The sequence below is a fragment of the Lutjanus erythropterus genome, chromosome 7 (assembly GCF_056507025.1).
Source record: "Lutjanus erythropterus isolate fLutEry1 chromosome 7, fLutEry1.hap2, whole genome shotgun sequence".
Lineage (NCBI taxonomy): Eukaryota > Metazoa > Chordata > Actinopteri > Lutjaniformes > Lutjanidae > Lutjanus > Lutjanus erythropterus.
In genome coordinates, this window is record NC_139323.1 from 27,124,689 (window position 1) to 27,139,051 (window position 14,363).

At 39.3% G+C, this 14,363-nt stretch overlaps 1 protein-coding gene across 1 annotated transcript in view; it reads left to right on the top strand.

The window, feature by feature from the left end:
• p3h2 (prolyl 3-hydroxylase 2) overlaps positions 1 to 13,141 on the top strand; it is a 76,727-nt gene extending 63,586 nt beyond the window's left edge. Inside the window, exons 4-15 of the mRNA XM_084723399.1 lie at positions 1,495 to 1,626; positions 4,536 to 4,663; positions 7,534 to 7,623; positions 8,365 to 8,405; positions 9,292 to 9,383; positions 9,532 to 9,659; positions 9,865 to 9,960; positions 10,192 to 10,342; positions 10,547 to 10,664; positions 10,758 to 10,833; positions 10,966 to 11,106; positions 12,011 to 13,141. Of these exons, the coding sequence (XP_084579525.1) occupies positions 1,495 to 1,626; positions 4,536 to 4,663; positions 7,534 to 7,623; positions 8,365 to 8,405; positions 9,292 to 9,383; positions 9,532 to 9,659; positions 9,865 to 9,960; positions 10,192 to 10,342; positions 10,547 to 10,664; positions 10,758 to 10,833; positions 10,966 to 11,106; positions 12,011 to 12,106 (1,289 nt within the window). The 3' untranslated portion in view covers positions 12,107 to 13,141. The remainder of the gene's footprint in view (positions 1 to 1,494; positions 1,627 to 4,535; positions 4,664 to 7,533; positions 7,624 to 8,364; positions 8,406 to 9,291; positions 9,384 to 9,531; positions 9,660 to 9,864; positions 9,961 to 10,191; positions 10,343 to 10,546; positions 10,665 to 10,757; positions 10,834 to 10,965; positions 11,107 to 12,010) is intronic.
• Positions 13,142 to 14,363: the final 1,222 nt, after the last annotated feature.

The window sequence follows — 14,363 nt, forward strand, 5'->3', positions numbered from 1 at the left end:
ACGCCCAGTTTGGAGAAGCAGAAGAGCACAGAAGCTAAGCAGCTGTGGACAGGACAACAGCAAAAGATATTTCAGCCACTTGAAAAAGGTCCACCTAAAAAAAATCAAGTATCTTTTTAAGTGTAATATTTTCTCTGCTTTACTTTGCCATCAGACAACCTTTTGTGACAGGCAACTACCGTTATTTAACTAATAATTTAATTAATTTAACTAATTGATAGAGGCAGTGGTGGACCAGCAAGGTAAAATTATGGAATTTACCTATGGAGTTTGGTTGGTTTAGAGAGAGCGATATTTAGCTTATATAGCAGTGGTTTCTTAAAATAGATTTTGTTGCTGACCCTGTCCACAGCTGTACACTGCTTAGCTTTCATGCGGGTACTCCTCTTTGCTTCTCCAAACTGGGGGTTCAAACTACCTCTTTGAGAGAAATTTTCAACATCTGGTTTGTACATAGATTTTATCATTTAGGACGCATTGGCCAAATAAAACTTTACTTAACTTTTTTGTTGAAGTTCACGTTGTTTTTCCACTTTCTCATGATAGTATCTGTTGTCTTCAGTCTTCAGGCCCTGATGCTAAACAGGTTTGTCTGCAGTCAAAGGAAATGAGAGTAATGAGTCTGTATATCAGCCCTGAGCTGGAGATTAGTTGCTGTTGGTTTCCATTAGACCGCCTGCAACGCTAACAAGTAACTCATTATTCTCAGCTGGTTTTCAGGCGTGTAAATCAGAGCGGCCCTTTAACTCTGAGCTGATATCACACTGATGAGCTCAGCAGAGTTAATGCCTGTGACCATGAGATCATTCTTTAACAGTGACCATGTTGCATCAGTGCATTAAATTTGCAACAGACCACACAGAGCCAGTGTCACGTATCTAACACCGCTGAGAATACTGAAACCTAAGTGGGGAACAGCAAGTTTTTAAGGCAATTCACGCTCAACAAACTCACAAATCTCAGATCAAAAAGTCAAACTCAGCAGTGCTGATCAAATATATTTCAAGTTTATGTTGTTATATTGCCTGTTTCTCACCTTAATTTTTTTTCACATCGATATTTCAGTGCACTCTTTAGCTGTAATATGAGACAGTTACTCACCAGGCCACAATGTTGATAGGGGACACAGGGAGGACAGAGAGAGATTCACATAGACTAACATGCACATGCTGCCGTCCCAGATAAACAGAAGCTCAGATAACAACACAAAAACAGGGAGAGTGACTTCATTCTCTGCTCAGGATGCCATTACTCCAGTATGTCTTTACATAGAAAGTTGATTACTGATATCTAGTGAGATTGAATGTTGTATATTGCACCTTTAACACACTATCTTCTCCCAGGTCATATTGGTGATGGATCACTGGTTTCCAGTCCCTAAACCATGGCTTCAAGTGTGCCAAATAAGAAACCAAATACCAAATTTAAAAGTGGTTTACTATCTCAAAGTTATGTTGATGATCCGAAAACTCATATGACACCATTTTGTTGCAGATCACTTCACTCAGGTGCTGCACTGTGAACACGAGTGCGTTCGAGACCTCGCCACGCGGCCGGGACGCCTCTCGCCCATGGAGAACTACCTGCCGCTGCACTACGACTACCTTCAGTTCGCCTACTATCAGGGTGAGGAGTTCACAACAAAACTGTTCCCAAACATGACATCTTTATGAGTCTGCTTGGTGTAATTATGAACAAAGGAGGTGGATACACCCATAGGTCATACACCCAAACACATGCACACACACATGCACGTACAAGAACTCATGGTGAGCACAAAGAGCTGCAGACAGAGCGAGTCAATCGACAGATGACCGCACCCTGTTTAGAGATTCACATTGTCTCACAAGTATTAATGGCATTATCTGCCATGTGTGTGTCTGTCTTGGCATCCTTTATATGGGTGTGTCCAGTCTGATGTCGGAACTCTCAGGTGTGTGTGTGTGTGTGTGTGTGTGTGTTAATGAATGAATGGATATCCTCAAATCTTCTGTTGTTGATGAAGTAGTGAAAAGCTCTTCTAGACGGGGGTGTTGGCACCAGAAAAAAGCCTAGTTGGGAAAGACAGTGTGCTGACTGGTTGTGAGATCACCAGATTATACCTAATGAGCCCTAAGCATGTGGCTCTAATAAAGAAAAGTGGATCACTGGATCTGTGCAAACACACTGAGAAAGCCAGCTTTGATTCCTATACAGCCACTGATGGGTGTGTTTGTACGTCTGTGGAAGCCTCATAAAGTTTAGAAAAAGTGTCTCATTGAGTCAGTTTTTCTACTGCATTATATTGTAAAGGTTGAAATGGCTCACAGTTTAGCATGTATCAAATGACCAATATACTTTAATTTACTGGGGAAGGCAGTTTTTTTGGCATTATTAGGCAAAAGTTGCATAAAAATAACCTCTCAGCATAATCTAATTCAAGTGGTCTGACAGAGGGAAAACTACACTCCTCTTGGTTCTGTTTTCAAGATTTAGGAAACACCATATTTAATATTATCTGTGGCTGGCATTTTTCAGCAGCAACTGACGATGTTCTTCCTCTCTATACAGTGCTGTTGACCTCATTGTTACTGGCAGTCCTCCTTTTCCATGAGAGATTCAAACTGCACACCCAAGCACAAGGGATTCACAAGAAACAATGCATGCATGTATTATTGCAGGGGACAAAAGCCGGTGATGGTGTAATTCTGTCATAAATTCATTATAACTACATAGGAAGTATTTTTTAGTCTTCTTTATTAAAACAATATTCAAAGAATCCTAAGTCCGTAGTTTGCTTATGTGTCCTGTAAACAAATGCACCAGTTTCAATAGCCTAGATTTAATACACTGTTCAGCTGCTGCTGAGTTTGATGCTCAAGGAATTTAATGTTAAACACCATGATCAGACCAATCACAAATCCTATGACAAGTTCACGGGTTTTCCTGTGAAGTCCTCAGGAATTACGCTGGCTTCAAGATCAAAACTTCAAGATCCTCTGCTGTAAGGACTCATTAACTCACTTGGATGTTATCCACTTCAAAATCAAAGCAGTAAATTTGATTTATATGTTTGCAGTTATGTTTTATAGATGGAAAACAAAACTACCAACACTGAGCCAAGTTTAGTTATATCAAGTGTAATTAGACTGTATATTTTCGTGTGCATGACATGCAGCAGGATTTTCCGTGTTTAAGGACCAGCATTTTACTGTCACAATTGTAAATCTATGTCAGTCACCACTCACCACACGTCAGTAATCTGAGTCCTCTAACACCCAGCAGCTCTGTGTCCTGCTGTGTTTTACACTCCTCAGAGGCTCTCCACCACACTGCCGCAGTGGACGTTTGCCATCACTCAGCAGCCTCTCATTGTGCCTTGGCTGCTTCAGTTTCCTAAATAAATCTACAGTGACGTTTTACAGTTTGACTGAACTCAATTCTCCAGACTCGTATTGACCCAGGAACACACAGCTGACAGCAGCAGATACGCTGCCTCAGCCTCCGCCTCCGCCAAGACAGGAAGTCTTTGGTTAACCCTGCGCCTTTACAAGCCAGTAAAGAATGTGTTTGTGTGTGTGTGTGTGTGTGTGTGTGCACTTAGCAGAATTAGTGGAGAGCAGAAGGTGTGTGTTGGGTGTTTGTGTATGTTTATGTATCTGTGTTCGAATAAATATGTGGAAAAAGTGTGTTTGCATTTGTGTAGAGTGCAGAGAGACTCCAGGAGCATCCTGCTGTCGTCTCACTTCATCATCCATCCTGACAATGATGTGGTTGTGTGTGTGTGTGCTTTTTCCACTATGTCAATCAGAGTGCAGCTTTTGCTCCATTGTGGTAATGATGTTGGAATGTCATTCGTGATCCACATGCACACACACACGCGCACACACACACACACACTCACACACAAAAAAAAATCACTGGTCACCCAGTCCATTCAGCAGAAAGCTCCGCAGCTCTGTAGAACACACTAGCACTGCAGTAGAGTACAACTGTTGCGTGACTACGGTCTGGCGCAAAGACACACAGCCATCGTCGCTTCAGGGGCTAACGTTAGCTTTTGGAGGTACAAAATCATGATATCACTTATGCAGCTTTTGGGTGTTGTCTTTCTAATTATCACAGTCTTAAACTTTAAGAGTTTTGTGACAAATTGCGACTGTCCTGATTTGAAAAATTATCTTTAGATTCACAAAAATTTCTGGCACACATGAGATAAAAAAAAAGTCTCTCACCACGAACTACAGTTCATATTTTTCTGAAGATAGATCCCATGATGGTCCACTGGAATGGGCATGACTTTGGTACTCTATTGAACACAAACACACACCTTCACACACACCTGACCTCCATGCCAAATTTCAGCCTCCTAGGGCAGAAACTGTGGCCAGCAAAGGATGGGGAAGTTTTTGTCGACCTATCAACCGACTGATCGACAGAGTGAGCTATATTGCAGCAGACAGCTCTTTAGTGCTCCTCAAGGTCAAAAACCCCACAGGTTACTTTTAATTGTGTTCACACTGTATGTAAACCATGTTTTCTGTTTTTCTCTTCAGTGGGCAGGCTGGAAGAGGCTCTACAGTGTGCACTGACCTACCTGTTATTCCACGAGGAAGAGGAGTTTGTTACGGAAAACGTTGAGTACTACAGAGAGGTGCTGGGACACAATGGCGAGCCAAGAGAGGTGAGGATCTGCTGTTGTTGTGGGGTGGGATGTTTCTGTGGATAGATGGATGGATTTCATTTTTTTTCATCGGGATATTTTGAAAGATGGATTGATCATTTGTCATGTGTATAATGAAAAGTTGGATCATTACAAAAGAGTGGCTGAAAGAAGGAACCAAAACTTTAGAATAGGGAAGAAAATTTGAGAGATTTGAGAGCTCCAATAATGAATTTCAGTTATTTGGATTGCTCTTTCCAAAATCAGAGGTTTACAAAGTGCTAAAAAAAACAAAGGCATATGCAAAGGTAGAAGAGCCATAAGAACAATAAAACACATGAAATGATTAAAGGGAAGAAGAAATGAAAATGTAAGTACGATATATTAAAGGTATGTTTGGAGAGAAAGATTTACAGATTAAAAACATGTAGACCAGGCTTTAAATAGTTAAATTAAAGCAGACATGATATCGGAAACTGCTCCAGATTTTCAACAATATACTTTCAGATTTTGTTCCGTAGGTAATTAAAAACATTTCTAAGTCAGAGCCAGTTTAATGAGGCTAAAACGGCAGCGCATGTGAGAAGAAGATTTTGTGTTTAAATTCTGGCACCAGACTTGAAGAAGTGTTGGCCGATTAATTTAACACTGAGAAAGTTGAGTGGAAAAAGCATTACAGTAACGTGAGCAGGAGAGGGAAGAAGACATGCAGGGAAGGAGACTGAAGAGGAAAAGTGTGGATTTAAGGGGAAAAGGAGGAGACGGCAGGCAGCCGGCCATTTGCTGTATTTCTTGGATGAACTTGCTACTCTAAGTTTGGCAGCCGTCGCCTCTTAAAGTTTGCTTTTCACTTGTATATGTTCTCCGTCCAGCTGGAAGTATTAAGCAAATTTTGCTATGTCAAAGTGTTTACGACAACATATTTCTTCCCCAGGGCCGACTCGTTACGATTTCCTTGCCCTCTAGTGTGCATAATTAATGTCTGAATGTCTGATAAAATTGGATTTGTTAAGTCTGGCTACCCATCAGCCACTTCTGCACTGAGAATGTGTCCTTCCTAAACTCTGATCAGCTGCTAGGAAAAAGTCAAGCAGTGCCTTGTTGAAGTCCCGACGACTCAACCTCTTTTTCCTAGAAAGCCTGGTACTCATTAGCCGATCGAGGCTCCCAGCAGGACTGTGTGAATGTGCGAGTGTGTGTGGTTGACACGGCCTATGTGTGTGTGTGAGATAAAGAGAGGCTGAGAGCCGACGTGTTGCCGCTCATGCTTATGTTTTTCTACTCATAGCTTACATTTTTCTAGCCCTCAAGTCTTTCCAGTCCCGTCAGTTTACAGTACAGTCATTGGCCGACAGATCGCCTCTCTTCGTCCTCTCTGCCTTTAGCCTCGGGGAGCTCATTTACAGAGCCCTAAGATCTCCGTGCCAGGCCCGACCTTCCTCCCTGCCAAAGAATCTGGTCTTTCAGAAACAGTGGAGGAGGAGGAAAAGTCATGTCAGAATGCCCACAGAAGGCTCTGGAACAATTAGGGGGGCTGCTTGTATTAAGGGTGCTGGAAAAAAAGGGGCCTCTATTTTTTTAACCACTACAAGAAAAACAAAAAGCTACTGGATGGTCAAGTTTCATAACACTCATCATCATGGACTCACTGCCGCTGTGAGCCCCTCCTCCAACCATCTTAATGTAGTTTTATAGCACATTTACACACAAACCTGTACTCACACAGTGTCACTTTGTGTCAAACAGCGTACTGTACAAAATTTCACTCTTACTTAAGTATACATGACATTATATGATCTACATACTTACTTTCAAAATTGTAATTAAGTAATGAGAACGCCTACATTTGGAATAATTAATAAAGTTTCATTATGACATGTGGATGCTCCAGCAGGCACTGAAGATTTGGTGAAACAGAAACTCTTTTCAACTGAATGCCTGCCTTTGACAACAAGACACAAAATAGGACCCTTTTTTTTTTAGATTATTTTTTGGGCTTTTGTCTTTATTGTGATAGGACAGCTGAAAATATGACAGGAAAGTCGAACCAGCAGCCGCTGCAGAAAATTGATATTGTATTATTTTATTCATGTGGTATTGAAAAAAATAATGATACTGAGATACTTTCCACAACTTTAGAAGGTACATGCAGAGTTATGGGTCTCTGCTAGTGTAGTCGTCCTCACACACTTCTGGTGGCTAATGGATGATGATTTAGAAGGATATTGTATGAGTCAGTGTGTTTTTTGGGAAACCCCTGCATAGTTTGCCATTAAAGATGCAGTAACTGATTCTAGAGAAAGATGGGCCCTAGTTGATTGCTGAGTCTCATTCACAGGTCAGTAAATACTGACTTCTTGTGAACGAGACTCATAGGTCTATTATTATACTGACCTGTGATTGACTGACAGATGCAGCACCCACCGTTACTGTAATATTTTAGACAGACTTTTCTTCCATTCAGGTTTTTACTCCAGACAGGAAACAGCAGTTAAAGTGCTCCTCCGAAAGGACACAATGAAAGAGAGAGGCCATCGCACTCCATTAATCCTGGCACTGAGGCGAGGAACACCGAGGGAAAGAGAAATTCATTCTGGTTCTCATGAAAACAATGCAGAAGTATAACAAAAACATGAAAGCTTTCCTTTGTAGACGTGCACATAGACAAGAACAAAGAGGACAACATGAGTTTGTGACTATATGTTCAAAACTAACAAAGAGTTAAAAGGAACATTTTATGGTTCTGTTAAAAATGTAATGCATTTTTCAACCCTATTAAAAGTTATTTTTCTTCTACCAACATCTCTTGAGGGCAAAAGCATGCATTAATATTTACTGTAATAACTCAGGAAACTTTTTACCATAAACCTTTGCTGTGTGTGCGTTTGTAGGAAGCTGCGTGGTACCTGAGGAGGCACAAACAGGAACTGGAGCTCCTTCTGATTGGCAGTAAAACCATGGGTGTGGAATTTACTGAAGGGGTGAGTTCATAGAAAACAGCATCATCCCAAATCTTGTTCATTTTTCATGTGCGACTCTAAACTCAAAGCAGACTGTAAGTATTTATTGACAGACCGATGCCTTATAATTCTCTGCTGTGCCCAGAAATGAAAAGAGACGGTAATTTAATGGGCAGTTATCGTTAAGCCAGTCCACATGTCTCTGATGCAGAGCAGATCTTCTGCTGGGTGTGGAAACCATTACTGTGCCCCTGCTGCCTGCCTGGCTGACTCAGAGCAGGGTAACAGGTGTCTGGCACCGCCACCGTGCACCACTGTCCTCCCAGCCAACAGCGACACCTGCTGGCCACAGTGACACGTCATATTTCACGTTGGTGTGCAGATTACAGATATCCCCTTAACCATTTTTCCTTATTTTCTTTGGAAGAACTCAGTGAGTTTCCACTGCAGTAAACAGGGTCTAAATTAAATTACATTATTTAACTAAAATGTCACTATTTGAGGGGTATTGTTGTTTTTTTTTTATTTCTGCCAGCATTTTTAAACATCTGCAGCCAAAAAAACAGTTTGTTTTTTGTTAACTGTGTTTCAGCATATCATATCATATTTCAGGTCTTTAGATCGCATTGGAAACAGACATCAATGGGCTGAGGTTTAGTCCCTCAAAAGTAGTTCCTGGAATTAAAAGTTTCAGTTACTTGTGGTGTAAACGTGACTCATATTTCTTTGCAGATTATAGATTTCCTCTTGTCTTTCTTGTAGAATTACTGGAGCAGCTCGGGTGGAAGAGATGACTCAAACAGGTAAAGAGATCTCTGCATCTGTAAAACTTTGATAAGTGGGGCAGCAAGGAGAGTCTTGAATAAATTACAATACAGATTGTCTTCTCATTACCTAAGCTGCAGATGTTAAAAAATTAAAGTGGCTATAAACAGTATTTTTGTAATAACAATGGATCAGTTAACAATGTATGAAACAGTCTCTTGTAGTGATAAATCAGTAGACATTCATCATGCTACTCTGCTGTTCCATTTAAGTCTGTAGAGATTAATAGCTAATTTCAACTCATTGTCCATTAGCAAATCCTTTTAGCCATAAACTTCTAAAATCCAGCTGTGTACTGCTCTACCTGCTCAGCACCAAACAGCAGACAGACACAGCAACAAGCTGGTGACGATAGTTGAGCGTTTAAGAGCTAAAGTGCCAAATATTTCCCTCAAGAGTTTGTGGAGAGCATATCAGAGCTAAAAGTGGAGTGAAATTTTAACTTGAAACATGACTCTGACTAGGTGAAACTTAAACTGAGTTGTGCCAACAACAGTAGATTAAAATTAGTAAAATCCAGATTTAAAATTAAGCAGAGGGCTGTGACACAGTTAAAAACAAATCTCAGTTCAGTAAATCCAAGTTTATTAGTACTAGTAGTATTGAATCAAATCATTATGGAGATACTTGTTTATCCAAATTAAAATAAATTAATAATTAAAGAATAACTTTGAGTGCTGTCCAGACCTAGTAAGTATTCTTTCACAAAACATTACAGTGTTTATTGGTGAAAAAGTTAACAAAATGTGTTCACTGCTTGTTTCTGTTGCCTCCAAAAAGCTAAAATCTTACAGTTGCAACTTAGAAATCATTATATTGACTCCTAATGACAAAAAAAACACCCTCTGGCCTCTGTTCTCCCAGGACTCCCTCTGGTACAGACGGCTGGATGGAGTATGTTCCCATCTCAGAGAAGAAGAACGTCTCTGTCTCTGCTGCACAGCAACTCAAAGAAGGTAAACCTTCCCTGCAGCCAGAGACGAAGCAGAATGGGAGTGAAACTCCTGAGAGAAGTCATTAGTGTTTTGCGATTCAATCTTCTCTGACCACCATGGTTGAGATAACATGTTGCATTCTTTAAATGCTGCTGTGTGATCTGTGTAGGTGGCCCCCTGTTGTATGACGGTGTGCAGCTGGTGCAGAATTCTGCAGCCTTGAACGGGACCCAGCGGGTGCTGCTGGATCATGTCATAACTGAGGAGGAGTGTTCAGACCTCAGACTCCTGGCACATGTAAGGATATTACACAACATCTATAAAATAAGTGATGTGATTTAAAATGACAAGAACCATCATGGATCTTATCATGTTGATTTACTCCTGACTGTCAGATTTGAAAACAAAACGTAACTTATGATAAATGAGTGTTTCTTCCCGTAATAGCAGTAAAAATCAGTGTGCGAGCCTGTGTTTGAAGTTTTTTTTTCTTATCCTGCAGGCTGTCACCATGGCAGGAGACGGTTACAGAGGGAGGACGTCTCCACACACTCCCAATGAGAAGTTTGAAGGAGCCACTGTGCTCAAAACCCTGCAGGTACACCAACCACTAAATATAAACCAGTTCTACTGCATAATTAACAAAAACAGTGTCCATCCAAACCGTTGTCAGGGTTGTATGTTTTCTAAACAAAAATCAGAGAAAAGTTGACTTCGAAAATGAGAAGTCAGAATTAAAATGTGTCACAGTTTACCTGTATTGTTTATTTATGTATTTATTGTTTGACTCGGCATGTCACAGTCTCTCCGGTGTTTTCCTTCCCTGCAGTACGGCTATGAGGGCAGAGTGCCGATGAGGAGCGCCCGCCTGTTCTACGAGATCAGTGAGCGAGCGAGACGGATCGTTGAGTCGTACTTCCTGCTCAACTCCACCCTGCACTTCTCCTACACACATCTGGTGTGCCGGACGGCCATCACAGGTCACACACACACACACACACAGAAAGAAACATCACATGCTATAATTTTATTGATAATTTAGTACCTGCAACTATCATTCTCAGAAACTAGCTGCAGAATGAGCTTCAGTTCCTGTAATTTAATCATTACAGTCAAAACAGCTATAGTGAAAGGCTGTATTGATTTGTATTTATGCTTGTTGTGTGTTGCGTGTTTGTTCACAGGCCAGCAAGATCACAGGAACGACCTGAGCCATCCCATCCATGCCGACAACTGCCTGCTGGACCCCGAGGCCAATGAGTGCTGGAAGGAGCCACCAGCATACACATACAGGGACTACAGGTACAAGGCTGCTACTGTCAACATAAGTTAAGATAAAAAATAATAAATGTTGAGTCTGGACTGATCTCCCGCTTGCTTTTTTTCTATTTTCAGTGCACTGTTATATCTAAATGGAGATTTTGATGGAGGGGAGTTCATATTCACAGAAATGGATGCCAAAACAGTTACGGTAAGATGGCTCTCCTTTGGCTAAAATAACCACACACACACCTCTTAATTAGGTTATATCAACTTTCATAAAATAGTGAAGTGTTACTAATATGAATATATAATGGTATTTTGAAACTCTGTTGCTCTCCAGGCGTCAGTGAAGCCCCGGTGTGGCAGGATGGTGGGTTTCTCATCAGGAGGGGAGAATCCACATGGCGTGAAAGCCGTCACCAGCGGGCAGAGGTGTGCCGTCGCTCTGTGGTTCACCCTGGACCCGCTCTTCAGAGAACTGGTAAAAACTGTCTCAGTTAAAGAACTTTGGCAAGTGGTAAAATAAATCAGTGTTAAATTTTGTAAATTCTAAAAAATAATTTTGTGCTATAATCTATTTCATTTCAAAGTTCTAAACTTTTTTTCTGAAAAATGTTCTGTCCAAATAATGTGAGGGGGAAGTTGGACATTTTTCGCTCGTTATAAAAAATGATGGGACAACTTCATAAAAATGTTTTTTTAATTTATTCACAGTTATATTGAATTCAAGAAGCTAAAGTAGAATTCCTCTTCTACAATCCTAACTTACCAAACAATGCAGCTTTAAATACTTGAGGCTCATCTTTTTGAAATCATAAACTGGGAAGAGTATTTCATCTCCATAAATGAAAGGTGTTAGATCCACTCTGTGCTCAAATTAAATTCTATGGATTCCAGATACGGACACTGATGAGAAAACTCAAACCTTTATTTGAACTCAAAGAAACATCGAGGTTGCCCTCATTTACAGCAGACAAGTTAAAAAATAAACAGGATGAAACAGATGAGAATAAAGAAAAATAAGTTAAAACAGTTACAAATGTATTTTAAATTGTCTATATTTTAGTAGGGTAAGTTTGAGATCAACTGGAGAATTTGTGGCATTAAAATAAAAGGCCGACTTTCAAAATTCAGATTGTGCTCAGAAGAGCTCCAATCCAAATTCATCAGACTAACACAAGAAATAATGACCGTTCCATTTCCTCTTTGGAGAGAAATTAGCCAGCTGTTATTTCTTGTAAAATCACTTCTGATGACCTTTTTATGAATTCTTCTGCTTTGGCTAACTTGAGTTGTTGCTCAGGCTTGAATAAGAACTTCTAAAATGATAAATAGATTCACTGTTTTCTTTCTAAATCTTTCATCATTCTGACTTTCTCTCCCAGGAGAGGCTGCAGGCGGATGAGGTGATCCAGGCGTTGGATACTCAGTCCATGTGGGGTCAGGGGGGCCTCAACATCAACCCTAAAGATGAACTGTAGAAGCAGAAAAACAGCTTCACCCCATCCCTCCAATCAAATCCCTCTATATATTTTAACTATTTATTGAATTGACCTTTGGATCAGAACATTTCTATTTTTGTACTGTTTGAAGTGCAAGATTATAATGTTGTCATTTTTGTCTTGTCAGTTGTGTTTTTTCTTTCTTTATTTTTTTGTTTCGCTACACACCAGTACTTGAGTTTACCTTTGCTTCTTTGTCTTTGCTTCCAGTGACAGAGAAAAGAAATCCAATTCATTCTTTTTCTCTTGTACATGGCGAGTTTCATGTAAGACTGCTCATACCCGTTATCTCACTGAACTGTGAAGAAGCCAAAGAGAAGAACGCTGGATGACTTTTTTTTTTCCTTTGAGTTGTTCTTGTTCTTCGACCTATTCAATTTATTCAAAAAACACTATGTACAGATATTAAAAAATACCCTCATTTCAGTGGTCAGTAGTTATAAAATAATAGATTCAGTCTTCACAAATGCTACTGTTACATATGCTATTACTAACATTATGTTATTCTTTTTTTTTTATTTCAGTGCCAGTAATAATTATCTTCAGTAGGCAGTGCACTGTGTTTCTAATCTGGGTATCTGATTTTCAAATAGCACTCATACAAAGATTTAAAGAAAGAGATATGTTCTAATATGCTGAATATTTTAATGATCATGCACTCTGTCTTTCTCTGTGTGTCGTGTCTGAAACTGAAAATGTCTTCTGTCACTACTTTTGTCCACTTTTACAGAAGAGTACTAGGGCATAAAGGAGGAAAACGAGAGGGGGAATAATTCTTTTAGATTTTGCATTTTGAGAATGAGGTCATAATGTTGACAGTATTAAAATTTATTCTCAACGTTTTGATTTTATTCTTGGCATTTCAACTTTATTCTCAACATTTCGGTTTTACTCTCAATATTTTGACTTTGTTTTAGATATTCTGACTTTATTCTTAAATTTATTCTCAATATTTCAACTTAATTCTCGACCTTTTGACTTTGCTTTAAATAGTTCACCTTTATTCTTAACATTTTGACTCAACATTTCTTCTCTTCTCTTGCCCTAATACTCTTCTGTAACTTTTACTCTTGTCATTGGTGCGATAAATCACTCCTCTCCTTTCTGGGCACACAGAGCAGAATACTGGTTTACATGTTCACTGACAGGAGAACATGGTGTATGTGTTTATGGTTTACTTCTAATTTATGTGTTTTTTTTTTAAATAATAGACAGCTGCTGTTGTAACTGTCGGCATTTAATATGAGGAACTTTTATTCATAAAAGATGTCAATCGTTCCTGTTTCAAGGAATAAATATTCGTTCTGTCTTTTATGTCTTTATAATTTGTGTTGATGATACAGATGATGATAGGCTGAGTCGTGCACTGTAAATCCAATGGACAGAAACATACAAAGAGAGTCTTTTTTTTTTTGTTTTTGTTTTTAGAGATAGATTCAAACTGCTAACCAGAAACTTATTCCTGTCATTTTATGAGGTTGGCCACTTTTGTTTCACTGATATTTAATTCTGAAATGCTGTAGCACACAGAAATGTATGTGTACATGCCTATAAATTAAAAATATTCTATTCAATATCTATATTTAGTCTTGTACTTTTTTCACACTGTCCAGCATGAAATTAAACATCAGTCATTATTTTGTATCGTATAAAAATGCTTTTGAAGAAAATTTCTGTCTGTATATTTACCAATAATATTTTCCTCTTACAGATTTTTTTTCTTTATAGTTTCATCTATTTAAGTTATCTGTTGTAAAATTGAATGTATATCTATGTAACCAAACACTCTATACATTAACAAATGTTTTAGCTCTTGTATTTAAAGGGACAGTTCATTCCAAAATCAAAAATATATCTTTCTCCTCTTACCTGTAGTGCTATTTATCCATCTAGATTGTTTTGGTGTGAGTTGCTGAGTTCTGAAGCTATCGTCCACAGAGATGTCTGTCTTCTCTCCAATAAAATCAAACTAGATGAAAACCTTGTTGAGAGCAACTTCATGTAGGAACTATTTTCCTTCTGTGCCAGAAAAAAGTAGTTGCTACATGAAACAGCTCATAAAAAGGTAGCTGGGTCATAATTTCTGGAAAGCGACGTTGCTTCTGAGTTTTTCAAATGTGCTTTGGCAATTCGAGCACCACAAGCCAAGGGCCATCTAGTTCCATTAAACTGAAGAGAAGGTAAAAATCTCTACAGCTGAAAACCTGGGAAATTATTCATTTATGATTTTGGGCTG